At 54.3% G+C, this 20,843-nt stretch overlaps 1 protein-coding gene across 2 annotated transcripts in view; it reads left to right on the forward strand.

The window, feature by feature from the left end:
- Positions 1-20,843, forward strand: part of RASSF4 (Ras association domain family member 4) — a 102,002-nt gene that overhangs the window by 20,847 nt on the left and 60,312 nt on the right. For both annotated transcript variants that reach the window (XM_075610274.1, XM_075610273.1), the window contains 2 exons: positions 1,589-1,664; positions 16,632-16,777. In XM_075610274.1, coding sequence (XP_075466389.1) covers positions 1,589-1,664; positions 16,632-16,777 — 222 coding nt within the window. The remainder of the gene's footprint in view (positions 1-1,588; positions 1,665-16,631; positions 16,778-20,843) is intronic.

The raw sequence follows: 20,843 nt of genomic DNA on the forward strand, positions 1-20,843 counted from the left end.
GTGAGAGCAGGCGTCAGCGCGCTTAAAGTGCGTGTTTATTTTTTAACGGTTTCTTCACAATACTGTACAGCAGCGGCGCACATCACTCCCCCCTCCCCCCCCCCCCAGGTCAGGTTTTCAGGATATCCCTGCTCCAGCACAGGTGGATCAGTCAGTTCCTGCTTGAGCACAGGTGGATCAGTCAGTTCCTGCTTGAGCACAGGTGGATCAGTCAGTTCCTGCTTGAGCACAGGTGGCTCAATCTTTGACTGAGTTTCCGATTGAGTCACCTGTGCTGAAGCTGGGATATCCTGAAAACCTGACCTGTTCGGGGGGCTGCAGGATGGGAGTTGGGCCCCCTGCTGAACAGTACGATGACTGTTTTCACCACCAGTTTTTTCCTAAAGAAATGAGCCCAAAACCTGAATGAATATGGCGGCCGGGCCGGCAGCCCTTAGTAACGTTCCAGTCCATCGCAAAGGGCCGTATCTGCAAATATTAGGATATGATTTGTTTTTATGATCAGACCCTTTGAGGACATGGAAAACAGCTCTGTGCTGCAGAGAGAGGGGGGATAAAAAGCAGGAGTTGCCATGTGCAGGTTTGGGTCTTTTTAAATACAAATTAAAATAAATGTTTAACAGAAAAACACTAGGAAAAGAAATGATTGATGTTTTTAATCTGCTTTATAGGGCATCACTTTAAAATAGCTCATAAGGGGGCGGGGGTGCACAGCCTTCCTGGGCCCCTCTGGGGGGGTGCAAAGCCTTCCTGGGCCCCTCTGGGGGGGTGCAAAGCCTTCCTGGGCCCCTCTGGGGGGGTGCAAAGCCTTCCTGGGCCCCTCTGGCAGCCAATGTGTTAATAAATCAGATTCCAAATCAGGGGTCCGCAGATGGATTCTGGTTCCTAGGAAGCACTTTGCTGGGTCACAGGTCAGCGGAGCCTCTCCATCGGTCTGTGTGGTCCAGATTTGGTAGGAGAGCGACCCCCCGAGTGACCCCCGTGTATTTGTGCAAGTTGGGGTAAGGTGCTGAATACAGAGGCAGGTTGGAAAGCAGCGTTACACTGTGTAACACCGATGTATGCACGGGCTGACCCTTGCGTGACCCGCGTGTGACCCCTGCGAGACCCGCGTGTGACCCCTGCGAGACCCGCGTGTGACCCCTGCGAGACCCGCGTGTGACCCCCAGCGTTATAATGTGTAACACCGATGCATTCGTTTTGACCCCTGCGTGACCCCGTGTGACCCCCAGCGTTATAATGTGTAACACAGATGCATTCACGTGCTGACCCCTGCGTGACCCCCAGGGTTACACTGTGTAACACCGATGCATTCACGTGCTGACCCTTGCGTGACCCCCAGGGTTACACTGTGTAACACCGATGCATTCGTTTTGACCCCTTTGTGAACCCCAGCGTTATAATGTGTAACACCGATGCATTCACGTGCTGACCCCTGCGTGACCCCCAGCGTTACAATGTGTAACACCGATGCATTCGTTTTAACCCCTTGGCTGCCAGCGCTACATGTCGCACATTACGAGCCCCAAGATCCCCAGCAGCAAACCGGTTAAAGTCACCGTGTGTGCCCTTCTGTTTTCCCTGCCAGGTCTGAACTGCTGTCCCTCCTAAAAACCTACAACTTTTATCACGAGGGAACGAGCTTCCAGCTGCGGCCTCACCAGGTGAGATACCAACGTGTCCAGACCTGACGGGAGTGCGGATCCCAGGCTTGTTATCTTATCAGTGCTGCAGGAGCCGGTTATATCAGAATAATATGTGCCGTTCATCTAGGTGTGACTGCGACAAAATCTAAATATCTTTTCCTGAGGCGCCAGCCTGTAGTCGAAAACCTCGCCCGGCGTACCGCTCTGAATACCGGGTCATGGAGAGCTATGTTTTCCCAACCGTATAGCAATTGACTCGGGTTTCTATCGGGTGCAGTTCTGCCCCCCAAAAATCCGAAACCATTATAATTAAACAGATCGACCGTGAGTGCCGGGCGGCGCGCATGCGGCACGAACACGATTTATAGCGCGTGGAATACAGGAGATGCAACGACAACGGCTGCGAGAAGCTTTAGAATAAAGGCTGGCGCAGCAGTGCCTGAGAAACTGGATAAAGGGGGAATTATCTCTCAAACAGGGCCATGTCAGCTGTGCTCATCGTGAGTGATCACAGCGAGGGAACAGACGTGCTAGTGACCAGTCACACCGAAATGCAAACAAAAAATCTCATTTAACGTGCCGATATATAAGTGCGTGTATATATAAGAGTCCACTTCTGGTGTGTCGTGTCTCAAAAACGTAGTCTCCACAACACAAATCTATAGAAAAGAAGGCAAGAGATCGCACACCCACTCCTAGTGTAGTCATTGTATGACATGTATCGGCAGTATAAAAGGGTAGTATTGCACGTACAACAGATATATTACAAAGCGCATGAAACGATAGCACACAGCCTGTCCGCCGTCAGCTCCAGGGGCCACCAATGGACAGCTGCTCAGTGCGGAGTATCCGGCGTCACGACCCTCCAAAGAGTCTCTTCTGTGATACAAAGTGTCAGGGGTGTCTGTTAAATAGCAAAACGCGTGGTGCTGGCGCACCTGGGTGACAGGTATACCTGTGATAGCCTTACACACAAGGGTAAGCAAGTCCTCAGCTGAATGTCTACGGGGACTAGATGATCCCAGGATGTTGGCGCTGTTACAGGACAATGTTGCCAGTGTATGTTAGAACGGTGAGGTACAGTATAAAAATCCTTATGCCACTTCATCAGGGGTAGTAGTGCAGGTCCAGGAACCATCTGAAGTTTGAGAGACCAGACCTGTGACTGCATTGGGCAGAATTGCCTAGAGACTGTGCTGAGCAGAGAAAGAATAATCCAGTTCCTGTTATATATACCTCCTGCCTGGTGTGTAATATTTCCGGGGGGAAGAGAGTCTGTTCTACTGTGGAAGAATACCTTCATACATCTGGAGCGTACAGCAGATGGAGGCGCCGACTACCATGGAGTAAATGTCGGGTATGTACCCCAGTAGCCTGTTCTGCAGTCCCCACAAACATCAGCAGACACCTCAGCCTCTTGTAAACCAACAGGTAGCACACACCACACACCTGGTAACAGAGGAAACGCCCATTGGCTGGGGAAACACAGTTACATCTATAAGAGGATAATTTTGGTTGTTATTGCACTAAGCAATAACCTTTAAGTAAATGTTGCAGTTCGTGCAACTGTCAGTTTGACTCCGTCCACATTCCAGAGGGAACCCACTCTGTCCTCCCGAGTGGGCATAGGTTAGAGGGTCCAGTACACCTCTCATGTAACTATGGTGACAAGGGATGTCACCATGGCCTATAAATATTGGGGGGTGGGGGCCTAAGGCCGTAGACCTCAGGAGGATCCCACATACCAACAGGGAAGAAGGTGGGGAGTCTCACCATGTTAAATGTTCATTGTGTAAGTAATGTAAATGTATGGAGTTCCCTTTATTATTTTCAATATGTCGGGTATGTGCCCCTTTAGTGGTAGGCCCACTGAAAGGGAGTATATATGTAACAGGTGTGCCCCCGCCCTCTGGGAGATGTCACTGTAAGGCTGCGTCCATAGAACGTGGAGCAGCGCTGAGCCGCGCGGACGCTGATGCTCACCTGGTCAAGCATGAGCCGGGTAAGGAGGGGTTACCTGTGTTGTATCACAGAAGAGAGTCTTTGGATGGTCGTGATGCCGGATACTCCGCACTGAGCAGCTGCATTGGCTTAAGGGTTGCTCATGTAATGTGAGCTTGAGACAAAAGGTGGCATGTCATTTCCCAGAATCCCTTGCTGCAGTGGAAGTGCTGTGTGTTGGGCTATAATGGTGAAAGACAGGGTTGCAGACCTGTCTAATACATGCAAATGAGTATACAGTAATATTTACATTTGCTATATGCTTTACTGTGGAGGGTTTTTGTCACTTTTTTTACCCACCATAACATATATATATATATATATATATATATATATATATACACACATACACACACACACTATAAGCCCCCCTACACAACCGCACACAATAAAAGCCCCGCTACCTGCACGCACAATATAAGCCCCCCTACACACACACACTTTGGGGGGGTAAGGGGCCTGGGAGGGTGGTATAAGGCTGAGTCCCCGCATGCTACTGCAGCGCCCGCTGTGGCGGACGCTGCAGCGGACGCTGCAGGGACGAGAGCCCTCCCCTCAATGGCGCCGGGCCCGCTGCGAGGGGGGGCCGCAGCGCTGTGGCGAGAGTTTCTCCTGCTCTCAATAGAATTGAGAGCAGGACTCGCGACGGAGCGCTAGGCCACGCCCCCAGGCGGTTCAGCCAATGAGGGCAAACCTGCCGGGTGACGTCATGGCCGCACCCCGTCACTCCCCCACCACGCCCCCCCCCCCGGTCTCTCTTCCTGCAGCTCACTGCAGACCGGGGAATCGGCTGCACGCTCCGCCAGCCTCGCGGGCGTGCGTGCAGCAGAGGCACTGGGGCCTAAGGCTAAGGTCCCGTTGCACGCGTCCGCACGGCTGGCTTGCTTGCCGGCGGCGCGTGCAACTCGCTGTACCGCGATCTGCGGTCTATAGGATACTTTTCTCGGAGTGGGTGGGGCGTGGCCAAACGGGTCGGGGGGGGCGCGGCCATGACGTGAGGGGGCGCGGCCATGACGGAGGGGGGGCGGGGACCAAAACAAAGCAGGGCTCACAGCACTTGCCATTCGTTGAAGGGAGCCAGTCTATGATTGGCCCCTTCGCGTACCATGTGACGCGTTGCCGCAAGAGAACACCATTCTCTCGTGTCTCCTGCTGGCTGCCGCGTCACAGTATGTCGCAAGTTACAAGTGAGGAGGGACTGGGACCCGATCGTGAGTTCAAACCGGAATGGTAAGTTGAGCTCACGCCGCCGCCCGCGCCAACGGGCGCAGCGGGTCCCAGCCCTTAGCCTTAGGGGGCCCGGGCCATGTAGGCTTACCTGGGGCCCTTGGATGTGCCTGTTGAAGCCGCATGGCCAGTGCACAGGAGAGCCCTGCAGGCCCGCGGAGCCTAAGGCTGCACTTATAGTGCCTGGCAACGGCGACGTCACTCCAAAACAAATACATTGACTCCGTTGCAAGCACTTATAGTAAGTGCGATGGCGACTGAGCGACCAAAAATTTCGAAGCCGGGTAAATTAGATGTTTGAGACAGTCGCCACATGTCTCTAAACCAATCAGAGAGAGCTGCCCGCCCCCTTCGTGACGTCACTGGCCTTGTTGCCAGCGACGTCGCTTAAAACTGAATTATAACTTTCGCCAGTGGCGACGGGTGACGTTATCGGTCACGTCGCCGTTGCTATAAGCGCGGCCTAAGGCTTCGGACATAGTGCGTGCGCACCTGTCGCCTGAGCATTGTGTCCTCCATTGCCGGGCGCGTGGAGAGGCGTGGCTGTGACGTCACCAGGCTGAACAAACTAGGGTTGCCCTCATTGGTTCAAACTTGTCACGTGACGCGGCCGTCGCACGAAAAATCTAATGGATTTGTCTGCTCCACATCCTGCAGCACATTCGCTTCCACGCGCGCAGTATGGCCAGACTGCTTGATATAATGTTTTTGTTCGTGCCGAACGCGCTGTAGCGTGTGCGGTTGCGCGCATTATGGCCGCAGCCTAAGGGTGGGACAGATAGGCGGTGCTAAGGGGAGGGCCCTTCAGTCCTGCAGGAGGGAAGGGAGGGGGGCGGCAGCCAGGAAAGGGGAGGGCCCGTCTTGCCTGCACACAAAGAGAGAGTTGCAGGGAGGCCGGGCCCAGGGCAGGAGTCCCGGCTGCCCCTCCCTGTCGGCGGCCCTGACTACGGGTCCGGACCGGCTACATCTTCTCCGGTTGCATTTCCAGATCTCCCGGTCACCACTCGCACCCATTTTTAAACCTGTTGTAAGTTTTATTATTGTAATATTGATATGTAGTTTTGCAATGTGTAGTCCTGTCATGGGACATTTTCAGTACAATCCCGTGCACTGTATCTTAGTGCGCTGTCCGCTTCTCTTGTGCTGCATTGTGAGTTCCCTTAGGGGGGCTCATATTTTAGGAGATTGTGGAGGGCCTAGGGGGCTGCTGGCCTAATGCAGTGGGTCACTGACCCCTGCACCCTCACCTCCTTCCTCTAGTCTCTCCTGGCACCGACTGATCTAGCGTGGGCTCTTTGACAGCTTCCTATTCTCTGCCAAGGAGGATCCTCACACCCTATTGGTCCCTGGCGTCATGTGGGGCGCTCCTGAGACTTGTAGTCCCTTCCAAGAGCCTTCCCTGGTTGGCTAGTGCCTCGCGGATTTCTAACTGCGCATGCGCGACCTGCCTCAGTGCCTCCTGTCGCTCCATTACACTGCGCATGCACGCGCACAATCTAAGATGGGGGCTCCCCTGGCGACGCGCTCGCCGCTCCTCTACCGCCCGGCATTCCCAAGACACGCGCCCGCACCTCACCCGCGACCGGCCGCCCTTACCCAACCGCCGCGGAGGTGAGTACCGGGAGGGGGGGGGGGGTGCCGACACACAGAGGGGGACCTGGCTACATCTACATCTACTATATATTTGTGAAAGCACTGTATGTTTGTCTGCATGGCCTGTGTCCCTAGGGGAAATCTCATTGGTCCCTTGGGCCGCCCGCCCCCGCACCTCTCATTGGCCTGAGGCGCAGTGACGGGCCAACACACACACACACACACCTCTCTCTCCTCTTCCCCCCCCCCCCCATCACATTCACCTCCTCCTTTCCCGTGCTTTTTCCTCCCCCCTTTCCTCTCCCCTCACCCGGCGCTCTCCCTCACCCTCCCCTCCCCCCCCCCCCACACACACACACAGAGCACGCGGCTCTCCCCTCACCCGGCGCTCTCCCTCACCCGGCGCTCTCCCTCACCCCCTCCCCCCCCCACACACACAGAGCACGCGGCTCTCCCCTCACCCGGCGCTCTCCCTCACCCCCCTCCCCTCACCCCGCCTCTCCTCCGGCTGTCTCCACCGCTCCTCCGGCTGTCTCCGCCTCTCCCCGCAAAAGGCCCAGCACCTCCTCACCGGAGCGTCTCAGCCTCTCCGCGGAGGAGCCGGAGCAGGGCGGCCGGTATCCGGGGGAAGAGGAGCGCGGCCGTGTGCAAGGTGAGTACACGCAGGGGAATGGCTTATTTAACGCGTCCCTGACTCCCCCTGCCCTTTGCCCCCCCCTGCTCCCCTGCCCTCCCTCCCCCTGCCCTTTGCCCCCCTTCCCCTTTGCCCCCCCTGCCCTCCTTCCCCTTTGCCCCCCCTGCCCTCCTTCCCCCTGCCCTCCCTCCCAATGCCCTTTGCCCCCTGCCCTCCCAATGCCCTTTGCCCCCTGCCCTCCCTCCCCCTGCCCTTTGACCCCTACCCTCCCTCCCCCTGCCCTTTGACCCCTACCCTCCCTCCCCCTGCCCTTTGCCCCCCTGCCCTCTTGCCCCTCCCTGTCCTTAGCCCCTCCGCCCCTCCCTGCCCTTTGCTCCCCCTGCCCTTTGCCCCCCTGCCCTCCCTCCCCCTGCCCTTTGCCCCCCCTCCACCTGCCCTTTGCCCCCCTGCCCTCCCTCCCCCTGCCCTTTGCCCCCCTGCCCTTTGCCCCCCCTGCCCTCCCTCCCCTGCCCTTTGCCCCCTGCCCTTCCTCCCCTGCCCTCCCTCCCCCTGCCCTTTTCCACCCTGCCCTCCCTGCCCTCTTGCCCCCCTCCCTCCCTGCCCCCTCTTGCCCCTCCCTGTCCTTAGCCCCCCCCCCGCCTTTTCCCCCTCCCTGCCCTTTGCCCACGCCCCTCTCTGCCCTTTGCCCCCGACCCGCCCTTTGCCCCCCCCGCCCTTTGCCCCCCCTGCCCCATTGCCTCCCTGCCCCTTTGCCCCCCGCCCCTCCCTGCCCCTTTGCCCCCCTGCCCTCCCGCCCTTCCACGCCCCTCCCCCCGCCCTTCCACTCCATGCCCCTGCCCTTCCACGCCCGGGCAACGCCGGGTATACCAGCTAGTACAATATAAAGAAAGTGCATAGCCGGCACTCAAAATAGTCACATATAATGCAGGTGCTAAACCCAAACAAATAATGCAAACAAGATTACCATTCTTGCTGATTTTAAAATGATTTTAAATTTATCATATCACTATATACGAGTGCTTTCAAAAGGGTGTTCCTTTCCCCAAATCTCCATACGTACCCTATCTCCCCCTTTCGCACCTTTGTTATTAATATACTTACGTTTACTAAGCTGAAGCGAGAGTGCCATCCCTATCTTCTCCCCACCTCTTCCATTCTTGCGTCCGGTAAGGAAAGACAGCACTCAGATCCAGTAATCCCCCCAAAAAGTTCTGTATTAGGCATGGAGTACAAAAAAAGCCTAAAAAAACGATGTTTCGGACCCGGAACCCCCTTGAGAAAGGTCCCGTTCCAGGACCGAAACATCGGTTTGTGAGGCTTTTTTTGTACTACATGCCTAATACAGAAATTCTTTTTGGATTAACACACACACACACACACACACACACGTTTGGGGCCTAAACCGGACTATTATCCTAATAATATTCATATTCAAGCGAGGTGCATTCACCTGTGTACAAAAGCATGACATCTGGTGTGGCCAGCGGAGTTTGACATCTGGTGTGGCTAGCGGAGTTTGACATCTGGTGTGGCCAGCGGAGTTTGAGAACCACCGGACTATGGTACATATGGGCAGGTGAACTACTGTAAATGGCCCCTTATAATTAACCCTTTCACCGCCAGAGGGGCCTGCAATGCATTGGGTTAATAACTGCTTCTATGGACGATACAGCTGCAGAACTGGTCGGGTCACTGAGGATATGTGGCCACAGTGCACTCCCACCTCCACCGATGCAATGCTCTGCAATGAAGCTGTGCAATGTGGAGCCACTAACCTGCTGTGTATTCATCAAGCAACAACAACACAGGAACACCGCTCCACTGCTCATGTATAAAAAGCCTATTTATTAGTTCCAGGCCTGCAAAGTACACACACGCAGGGCCCATGTGGCGCTCTCCAAGGTGGAGAAAATATCAGGGTCAATAATGAAAATGTCCTGGGGGGGGGGGGGGGGGGTTCCAGTCTAGATCATAACTCATGAATGACAGGGAGCTGCGGCTGGTGAAACCTGCTTATCACTTCGCAGTTACTGTAGGTAGCGGTGCGGCCTCTCCGCTGCAGCAGGCGCTGAGTCCTGCTCCTCCTTTCTTGCTGCCTCTGTAACTCACTGCTCGGGTCTCTGTGGCCGGACGGCCTCTTGCATGTCTCTGCTGTGCTGCGTAGGATCTGGAGATTAGCAGGATGCAAAGTCTGGGGCACAGGGAGGCCACAAGCTGTAGATGTCTCCTGACCGTCTTGGTTCTCCTTCCCACTCTGTCTGTATAGCCAGGCCAGTGGGTCAGCGCTACCCGTCAGGGCCGTGAGGGTGTGGCAGGGAGCATCCTGTGCTGGGGCCAGCACTCTGCCCTCACAGCCCCTCAGCACCGATCTGAGTCTGAGACGAGTCCGGCGCTGGTTCCTGGCCTGCACTTGCTGCATGAGGTCCGTTGTCAGTGAGCTAGGCTGGGCCAGCATGCGGATGGACCTCACATACTCCTCCAGGCCATTAGAAGCCCCCACGTCGGTGCCAGGTCCCTCACACAGTGACTTTGCCTCTACATCCTCACTGATGGGGGGCAGGTGAGCTGCTGCAATCAGTTGCTGGGATCTCATTGCTGGGGAGAAGGAGAGAGACTCGTTAGTGGGCCTGAAATTTGAGCATTTCACATGAAGATAACTAGTCACCGTGCCAAACAATAAACAAGTAGCCATGTGCCTCCCTTTGAGTATTTGTTTCACAGATCAGGAGGGGTCCTTCCCTTAGCCCCTGTATGCTACAGATATAACACCCCTCCAGTGGTGCCTGCCATACACCAAATACCAAGCGGATGGCTACGGCCCCACACAGCTCTGTGTTTGCCACATGGCACGGCTACTGGAGTCCTGTTTGATGAAACTGATTTGGGAGGCGAGGGAGCTCCTATTCCCTTTCCCAAACCTTTTTCCAATACAGAAAAACTGGCCTCATTTTTCCCGTCTCTCGTTACAAATGTCAGCATTCACTTGGGAGCCCTTTTAATAGGAGGCTCGCATGCAACGGTAATAATAATAATAAAAAGAGACCTCAGGTCAATCCAATAAAACGTATCAAAGCATTTAAAATATAGGTCACAGGAATACACAAAGGTGTGCGCCTGATACACGAAAGGGAGAAGCCTTACCTTGTGCCGTGCTGAGAGAGGCGAGGTGTACAGGAGCCTTAGCTGCGGTGTCCAGCTCTCTATGGGGAGTAATGTACCCCCAATGTACCTCACCAAAACCTCTATGGGGAGTATATAAGGTGCTGTGCCAGCTCTCTATGGGGAGTATATATAAGGTGCTGTGTCAGCTCTCTATGGGGAGTATATATTAAGGTGCTGTGCCAGCTCTCTATAGGGAGTATATATAAGGTGCTGTGCCAGCTCTCTATAGGGAGTATATATAAGGTGCTGTGCCAGCTCTCTATAGGGAGTATATATAAGGTGCTATGCCAGCTCTCTATAGGGAGTATATATAAGGTGCTGTGCCAGCTCTCTATGGGGAGTATATATAAGGTGCTGTGCCAGCTCTCTATGGGGAGTATATATATAAGGTGCTGTGCCAGCTCTCTATAGGGAGTATATATAAGGTGCTATGGGGAGTATATATAAGGTGCTGTGCCAGCCGCTCTCAGGATGCTTCTGTTGAGCTGCTTTGTGCGGTCCCTTTTATAGCCGCCGGCAGCCACACGGAGCTGTGTTTCCCAATATAGCAGCAGCTGTGAACGTGAGAGGGGGGGAGGGATGTGAGGAAGGTGACAGGGGGAGTGGGGGGGGATGTGAGGGAGGTGACAGGGGGGGGGGGGGGAGCGTTCCCAGCATCCCACTGGCTGGGGATAAGATTGGCTTTTCCGGCCGGAGTCCGTGCGTTCCTAACAGCGGGGTGTCCATGTGCGCGAGGACACGTGTCCCAGACACCTCATCACACCGCGGCCAGCTGTCCCCACTCCTAGTCAAGCTGTCCCCACTCCTACTCAGCCTGTCCCCACTCCTACCCAGGCTGTCACCACTCCTACTCAGCCTGTCCCCACTCCTACTCAGCCTGTCCCCACTCCTACTCAGCCTGTCCCCTCTCCTACTCAGGCCGTCCCCACTCCTACTCAGGCCGTCCCCACTCAGGCCGTCCCCACTCCTACTCAGCCTGTCCCCACTCCTACTCAGCCTGTACCCAGGCCGTCCCCACTACTACTCAGGCCGTCCTCACTCCTACTCAGGCTGTCACCACTCCTCCTCAGCCTGTCCCCACTCCTCCTCAGCCTGTCCCCACTCCTACTCAGCCTGTCCCCACTCCTACTCAGCCTGTCCCCACTCCTACTCAGCCTGTCCCCACTCCTACTCCGGCTGTCCACACTCCTACTCGGGCTGTCCCCACTCCTACTCGGCCTGTCCCCACTCCTACTCAGGCCGCGCCCTGCCTCTGCTGATCTGGGGCGGAGGATATGTAACTCCCGCTGAATGCTGCGAGACTGTATGGGCACGGGCACGGGCACCGGCCCCGGCCCCGGCCCCGGCCCCGGCCCCGGCCCCGGCCCCGGCCCCGGCAGCACATAACCGCCATGTGTATATTTCTGTGTATAGCAGAACGCCACCCAGGGTAACCGGGCTTCAATGCATGTCCGAGGCGCGCAATGCCTCCTGGGATACCATGCTGGCATAGCGTGCTATAAATAGAGGCCTACATGGCGGGTCCGCCGGTAACCATAGTAACGGAAGGGAGGCCCACATAGTAATAATAACGCTGGAGCGGAGCCGCTCGCTGGGTTATAAGGGATTTCTGAGATACAGAAGCAGTATCTGCAGTATGGGTCGGTGTTTGTTATTGGATTGTTTTTTCCCCAGGATGCTCCATTTCTGAAATGATTGATTTATTGATTCATGCTTTCCATAAACTCCACGGAACACGTCACAATATTGATCTGCGCCCCCTGTCCAATCTCACCCACTTGCATGGTCCGAGCTGTTGTGTACAAAATCCTCCTCTTGAGGACTAGAGTTGCCCACTCCTGTCCCATGGCATGAAAAGGGTTAAATAAAAGCAACACAGCTTCCAAATTATTGTCCTGCTTATTCCACCAATCTACTCAATGCAGGGGGGGGGGCATTGTGGGGGTCCAGGCAAAGAATCCCATTTGTGCTATTATGGAATGATATCACAAACTATAAATGCTTTAGCAATGCACAATGGTCCTTATGAATGACGAGAGTTGGTTACTAGGGTCGGAGCCTTTCCTGAGTCACTGACACACGTGCATATATAAAGCCCCAGGCAGTCTTCTCAGTGTGTACGTGACCGCCTCAGCATTCATAGGGTGTTGGGAAGTGCCCAAGTCTAAGACAATGAAACAATCGAGCACATTCATTGCAAAAAGAAAGTTGTGGTGAGAGCATTGTAAGAGCCGAGATGTCACCAGGTCCCACCAGGCATCGATAACCTCCCGCTCCCATCTTTCCGTCACCCTGTGATGCCGGGATGGGTGTGATTGTTCTAGACGTAGAGCCAGACTTCCCTCAAAGTGGCGGATCAGACGTGTGAGGGTTATCACGTTCCTTATCTCTGTGACCCCTGAACCCCAGTGCTGTTTGGAACCGTGGGGTCGGGGTTCGTTATGAGCACAGTGCAGGATGAGGACTAGCCCTCCACCCTTCGCAGAGCGATCTTCGCAGCTTAACATGTGGAGTGTGCGGGAAACCTGACAGTATTGGATGTACAGACTTCATGGTAGCCTCATTAGGCACACGTGTGTAGGCATCCAAACAACACAACAAGCAGCCTCTCTGTTACACATGCTGTACACTATGGTCCAGGGATGTTGTCACTTTTCATCCATCATGGGTTAGAGTTACTGGCTCTGCACTTCTGTAACCCAGTCTGTGCTGAAGCTGTGTAATGCGGCACGCGTACGCTTATAGGGGTCCGCGTTACAATGAGTAAAAAGCAAAAGGTATGTAACTACCCAGAATCCCTGGCTGCAGTGGAGGCATTGTATGCTAAGAGATAATGGGGAAGGGCAGGGCTGCAGACCTGGCAGAGACGTGCGACCCACCGTAACTTATTACATAAAAAAAAGCACGGTGTTACAGGCAGCACTACTAAGTAAAATATAGAGTTATATAATGACCGGTGCATGGGAGCAATGGGAGGGACCCTTAACCCTCCCAAATCTATAAGGCAACATAGGTCATGTCCCCAGCACTCTGGAGAATAAACAGATTGTATTGTAATAGAAATATATAATAAAGGAGAGAGACAGACACAGTTTAAGTTATGGTGGGTGAAAAAGGCAACAAAAAACCTATCACTTGTGAGAACATTCACATGTCTTAGTCCTGCCTTTCAACCATTATCCCCAGCATACAGTGCTCCCACTGCAGCAAGGGATTCTGGGAAATTACATGCAAATGAGCACACCGTGTCACCTTTTGCCAGTTTCACTGTGTGTATGCGAATTTATGCCAAATAAATTACAATTTATGGATAAACGTTCAGGTCGGTTCCGGACCTGGGAACGTCCCAAAGACCTGCACTTTATCTCTGTTCTACAGGAGACCTGCAGTTTGTATCTCTGTTCTAGAGGAGACCTGCACTGTGTATCTCTGTCCCAGAGGAGACCTGCACTGTGTATCTCTGTCCCAGAGGAGACCTGCACTGTGTATCTCTGTCCCAGAGGAGACCTGCACTGTGTATCTCTGTCCCAGAGGAGACCTGCACTGTGTATCTCTGTATTAGAGGAGACCTGCCCTGTGTACCTCTGTCCCAGAGACCTGCGCTGTGTACGTTTGAGGACGTTTAAAAACTGCTTTTCCTATCTAAATAACTTCATAACTTCAGTTCAGTAGTACTTGCTGGCACGCGAAACATATTAATACATTCCGACACGCATGACGCTCCCAATAAGACTAAATATTACCGTGTAGTACTAAAATTAAGAGAGATATTAATATCTGGCTCTTAGTTCCGGCTAAACATCATGTGTCTGTAATCATTATTTGCGGCTCGGTCCCCCGGTTACACATATGTAACTCTTAGCATGTTCAGCCGAGGACATCTCATAATATTCTTATATTTAATAAGGTCACTCATTCTGATATCTCCTTGGGTAACCACACCCCTGGCCCCCATCAAGAAATCCTTTGAAGCAGGGACTCCTGTGTAGTGAACATTTGTCACCGGTGCTATATTTCACACCCAATGCCCCAGCCTGGGTCCTAGCTGTCTACCAGCCAGATGTGTTAACATAGACCAAACCCCCTATGTACTTTTCACACCCAACTTCAATCAAGCCTTTTGAAGCCCAGATATTTCTGAAAAGACACCACGCATCCTAATGTATTTTCCTAAACTGCAGCTCATTAACCCCTTAAGCCCCAGTGTGTGTGTGGTGCAGACACTGGCCCAGAAACAATACATTTATACAGGGGAATAAACAGTTGGATGGCTGAAGTAAGGCAAAAACACATTACTGGACCCCAGTCCTGTTAACCCCTTGCTTCCCAGGTGAGAGAAGAGGGTGGCCCAATGGGGTGTAACCCCTTTAATCCCGGGCCAAATCCCCTCTCTCTTGACAACCTGCACTGTGTATCTCTGTCCCAGAGGAGACCTGCACTGTGTATCTCTGTCCCAGAGGAGACCTGCACTGTGTATCTCTGTCCCAGAGGAGACCTGCACTGCGTATCTCTGTCCCAGAGGAGACCTGCACTGCGTATCTCTGTCCCAGAGGAGACCTGCACTTTGTATCTCTGTCCCAGAGGAGACCTGCACTTTGTATCTCTGTGCCAGAGGAGACCTGCACTGTATATCTCTGTCCTAGAGGAGACCTGCACTGTGTATCTCTGTCCCAGAGGAGACCTGCACTGTGTATCTCTGTCCCAGAGGAGACCTGCACTCTGTATCTCTGTATTAGAGGAGACCTGCGCTGTGTATCTCTGTCCCAGAGGAGACCTGCACTGTGTATCTCTGTCCCAGAGGAGACCTGCACTGTGTATCTCTGTCCCAGAGGAGACCTGCACTGCGTATCTCTGTCCCAGAGGAGACCTGCACTTTGTATCTCTGTCCCAGAGGAGACCTGCACTTTGTATCTCTGTCCCAGAGGAGACCTGCACTGCGTATCTCTGTGCCAGAGGAGACCTGCACTGTATATCTCTGTCCTAGAGGAGACCTGCACTGTGTATCTCTGTCCCAGAGGAGACCTGCACTGTGTATCTCTGTCCCAGAGGAGACCTGCACTCTGTATCTCTGTATTAGAGGAGACCTGCGCTGTGTATCTCTGTCCCAGAGGAGACCTGCACTGTGTATCTCTGTCCCAGAGGAGACCTGCGCTGTGTATCTCTGTCCCAGAGGAGACCTGCACTGTGTATCTCTGTATTAGAGGAGACCTGCACTGTGTATCTCTGTCCCAGAGGAGACCTGCACTGTGTTTCTCTGTCCCAGAGGAGACCTGCACTGTGTACCTCTGTCCCAGAGGAGACCTGCCCTGTGTATCTCTGTCCCAGAGGAGACCTGCACTGTGTGTCTCTGTCCCAGAGGAGACCTGCCCTGTGTATCTCTGTCCCAGAGGAGACCTGCACTGTGTGTCTCTGTCCCAAAGGAGACCTGCACTGTGTATCTCTGTCCCAGAGGAGACCTGCACTGTGTACCTCTGTCCCAGAGGAGACCTGCCCTGTGTATCTCTGTCCCAGAGGAGACCTGCACTGTGTATCTCTGTATTAGAGGAGACCTGCACTGTGTATCTCTGTCCCAGAGGAGACCTGCACTGTGTATCTCTGTACCAGAGGAGACCTGCCCTGTGTATCTCTGTCCCAGAGGAGACCTGCCCTGTGTATCTCTGTCCCAGAGGAGACCTGCACTGTGTATCTCTGTCCCAGAGGAGACCTGCACTGTGTATCTCTGTCCCAGAGGAGACCTGCACTGTGTATCTCTGTCCCAGAGGAGACCTGCACTGTGTATCTCTGTCCCAGAGGAGACCTGCACTGTGTATCTCTGTCCCAGAGGAGACCTGCACTGTGTGTCTCTGCCCTGGTCTCCTGCGCCCGTGATTGCCACCGTTCTCTGTCCTGCCCTTGCTGGGTGGCTTTTTCTCTCCGGGTGTGAGCTCAACTCCCAGGACAGCAACCCCAAATAAATGGCAAATAAAGCAGCTAGCCCAACAATATTTTATTCTGTAAGATTTACCTGAACAGAGGGGGGTCACTAAGAAGTTATCCGTTGGGGTAGCACCTCGGCACCGGAAATATTTAGCATTTTTGCCCAGTTGGCCGCAGGATTACTATTGCCATCTGCCGATGATGGTGCAGCTTCCTATTGTGTGTTGCGCGAGTCTGACCGCGGCAGCCATACTGTGCAACATATTGATCATAACATGATCTGGGCTCCCCCTGTATTTGGGGGGAGGGGGGCGTTAAGGGGAGAGGTTGCATGCAGGAGCTGGGTAATTGCTCGGTGTTTGGGAATATTAATGGCGGGAGCAGGGGGCCCCTTTCTTGTGATTGCGTGCTGTCTGTCTCCCCTTTTACCGCATGTGGTTCTCTTCTCTCAGGAGGGGGGAGAGCTGGTGGTGGAGGGGCTTCTGAGCATATCCTGGGGTCTGCGGCGTCCCATTAGACTTCAGATGCACGATGACAACGAGCGGACACACGTCTCCCCCCCTGAGACCTGGAAGAAGCGCCCGCCAGGCACAGACAGGTGAGAGCAGCAGGGCACCCGAGAAGGTGTGTGGGGGGAAGGGGTGGTATCTGAGGGGCACAGGGAGACGGTTACTTTCTCATCATCCTGACTGTGGTCTCCCACTTCAAAAAGGTGCCTTAACCACAAGTCTACTCTTGCACGATGCATGATTTTTAACTACTGAGTGCCTTATTGCTTTGGGGACAATAGTGTCATCGTCTTTCGTGTGGCTAAATGTGTGGAAATGGATGCAGCAGGGGTTAATTAACCCCTTAAGTGTGAAGGATCTGCAACGCATTTCAGGATATCATTTATAGCAGGGATGCTCAACCCCAGTCCTCAAGCCCCCCGAACAGGTCCGGTTTTCAGGTTATTCCAGCTTCAGCACAGGTGGCTCAATCAGAGGCTCAGTCGAAGAGGGATCCTCTGATTGAGCCACCTGTGCTGGAGCAGGGATATCCTGTAAACCTGACCTGTTGGGGAGGCTTGCGGACTGGAGTTACGCACCGCTGGGCTATAGCACTACATGAGTTAAAACACCCCCTTTAAATGAAAAAATCACCCGGAATTTGATAGGAGGGTAAATAATTCCTTCAATTTGCGGATGTTATTTCAGCCACACATGGTACTTCTAACTCCAGCCCAGCAACTCGTCTCCCGGTTCTGGAAACGCGGAGTTAATGCTGCTAAGTAAGCCCGGGATTAGCCGCCCGGTTCCCCCGGGGCCTCTCGGGCAATATAACAGCAGGTGACATTATTAAAGAAACAAACTCAAACACCAGGTTTGTAATCGGAGAACATGCTGTTTAACGAGAGAAACAACGTATCCCACAGAGGGGGAGAGACAGGACATGTCCAGGGCCCAGAGGCCGGGCTGCCGACATAGGGGGACTCCCCATGGGCGGGACATATGTTCTGGCCAATAGGAAAAGCACCTACGATCGCCATCTTTTCCTTAGTCAGCCCATTGCCTCCCGCTGGGCAGGCGCCACTGCGTCCAGCAGACCAGAAGGTCCCCCCCAAAGGGGGTAATGTCAGGAATCCGCTCCTGGGTTTGGCTGGAGCCCTTCCATCCGGAGCTTTGCAGGTTCCAGACAAACTATTCCCTGCTTCTGCAATCACCTGCCTCCTGCTGCTTCCTGTGCAGCTCTGGCCTGATTGGCCTCCTGTGCTATTTAGTGCCTGCCCCGCTCTCAGGAAGTTGCTGGACATAGACTTTACAATCCAAGTAACTGTGCTTGTCACAGACTCCGTGTTTGGCCTGCTGGGCTCCTGGTGCCTTGTATCCTGCTTCCAGTCCCTGGCATCCCAAGGCCTTCTTGCATAGCAGCCCCGACGCTGCTTTCCTTGTTCCTGGCAGACTTTGCCTTTTCCGCGCGTAGCGGCTACGCTGGTTCCCCCAGCGTTTCCTGTGGCGTGTCTGCACCTCTGGTTCCTGCTTCCTCCAAGTGGAGTGTACTCCTGGCCTTTTCCTAACGCACTGCAGCACCTTCGCTGAAGCATCTCCGCTGCAGTGGCTTCTCTCAAGGTTCTAGCCTCCTGTGCTGAAGTACCTTCGCCCAAGATTTCCTGTTGATGACCTCGGCTTGTTTCCTCGACCACCGCTCCTGTGCCGCCTGCCTGGACCCCTGCCTGGATAACGTTAACCCTACTTTCTCCAATCCTGACCTGACTATGTCTGATTATGGAATCCGCACTCCGGACCTGACTCCGTGGCTTAAGGTCGGTGTTTATACATCGGCCCCGCGGTCCGGTACCAGTTCGTGGCAAGCACGTACGTTACAGGGGGTCTCTGTTCTCCAGATCCAGTAGTCCGCCCTGACCCATCCACTTAGCACCCCGGCACCTCTCAACATCCCGTCTCCTGCTTCATCTATGGATTCTATGCAGACTAGCTGGCACCTTGAACATATGCCCAGGCTGGCTGCATAGAGCCTTATAGTAACCGCAAAACACGATATAAAGTACACTTTATTACAGAATATACTTTGAGGTAACTCATATTCGGTTGGGGCACCCACAAACCCAATACAGGCTCTGGGATACCTTGGCACTAACTGGGGTACCCCACTTAACCCAGGAATTCCCTCAGCTACAGGGATACCTGTTCATCCCTGTGCCTCATTCACCTTTCTGAGCTATGCTGAAGCAGGGTACCCTAGTGGTGAGTCGCGGTTACGTTTTTAAGGGAAGATATTGCCGGGGGAATATGTATACATGTATCCGAAAATCAGGCATGATTGTCGGATATATTTATCAGGGAACCGGTAACTCTGGTCCCTGACCTGACACGCACATTCTGACACCACTTTCCCCGCAAAATCCCCCTTAAAACTGCGGCACCAGAAATCCCCGTGTGATTGCTGCCCGGAAAGGGGAAAACACAAACAATACTTTAAATACATACAATACCCAATGTTACTGGGCCCAAGAGCTAACTCTCTTGGACCCTTATACACAGATCAGGGGTAACCAAACCCGGGCTTGACCTTTTATTGAAGAGCCTGGCTACCCCACATAAAGCCACACATGGCTCGCCCGGGGCCTCTCAGGCAATATAACAGCAGGTGACATTATTAAAGAAACAAACTCAGACACCAGGTTTGTAATCGGAGAACATGCTGTTTAAGGAGAGAAACAACGTATCCCACAGACACAAACTGTGAGAGATGTGTGCGCCCCGTGCTGTGTTTATGAAGCGCAGTCAGTTCCTGGTGTTAGAACAAGCACACTGGAACGATAAAGCCTTTTTCCTGGGTAGCTTTGCTACAAATCCAGTATACAGAACTTCATCAGAAGTGTCTGTGTATCCTCTACCTCACAAAGGTTATCAGAGTCACATTATTCAGGGCTGCCAACAGAGGGGGAGAGACAGGCCAACTGTCCCGGGCCCAGAGACCTGGGCCGCCAACAGAGGGGGAGAGACAGGACGTGCGCAGAGGCCGGGCTGCCGACATAGGGGGATAGCCAAGACGTGTTCCGGGCCGCCGACATAGGGGGATACCCAAGACGTGTTCCGGGCCGCCGACAGAGGGGGAGAGCCAGGCCAACTGTCCCGGGCCCAGAGACCTGGGCCGCCAACAGAGGGGGAGAGCCAGGACGTGTCCTGGGCCCAGAGACCTGGGCCGCCAACAGAGGGGGAGAGCCAGGACGTGTCCTGGGCCCAGAGGCCGGGCTGCCAACAGAGGGGGAGAGCCAGGCCAACTGTCCCGGGCCCAGAGGCTAGGGACGCCGACAGAGGGGGAGATCCAAGATGTGTCCCGGGCCCAGAGACCAGGGCTGCCGACAGAGGGGGAGATCCAGGACGTGTCCCGGGTCCACAGGCCAGGTCTGCCGACATAAGGGGTGTAACGCTTGCACTCCCACTCGCAAGAAGGGGAACCTGGTAGTGAGGTGGGGAGGCCGCAGGAGACACGAGATAAGAGAAAGTTGACGCGCAACTGGGGAGCGATGCATGTCGTCACGTGAGCACGCCGCGCACGAGAGCCAGGACAAGTATCCCAAGCTTAGAATCCAGGGCCGTTGACAGAGGGGGAGAGCCGGGACAAGAATCCCAGGCCCAGAGGCTGTGGGGGGCCTGGCCACTGCCGGGCTCCAGCTCCCGGCTCTCCGCATCTTCTGCCTCTCCCCACGCCGGGCCTTTCTCTCCTGCCGGTGCGCGTCGCTAGCTGGGTGCACCCAGAAATCAGACCCAGCTTCCGGCAGGAGAGACAGGTCCAGCATGGGAAGAGGCGGCAGCTTCCGGCAGGAGAGCCGGGGTCTGGCGACAGCAATCAGAGGTAAGTGGTCATTGTATTGTGGGGGGGGGGGGGGGGCGGGGATAATTGTTTTTGGGTGTGCGATGGTTAGTGGCGGATTTTCCATTAGACCCTGGCCTCCCCTATATACTTTTGCCGCACTCGCAGGCCTATCGGGCCTGATGGGAAATCTTTTTTAAATCCGGCGGTGGTAATTGTATTGGGGGGGGAAAGGGGTGTAATGCTGTCTGTATTTGGGGGGCTAGTGTTTTGTATTGCAAGGGGGTGAGGGGTTGTATGGGTATTGGGGGACATGTGTGTGGCCAGGGGAGTAGGGGGAAATGAGT

Source organism: Ascaphus truei, chromosome 8 (genome assembly GCF_040206685.1).
Source record: "Ascaphus truei isolate aAscTru1 chromosome 8, aAscTru1.hap1, whole genome shotgun sequence".
Taxonomy (NCBI): Eukaryota; Metazoa; Chordata; class Amphibia; order Anura; family Ascaphidae; genus Ascaphus; species Ascaphus truei.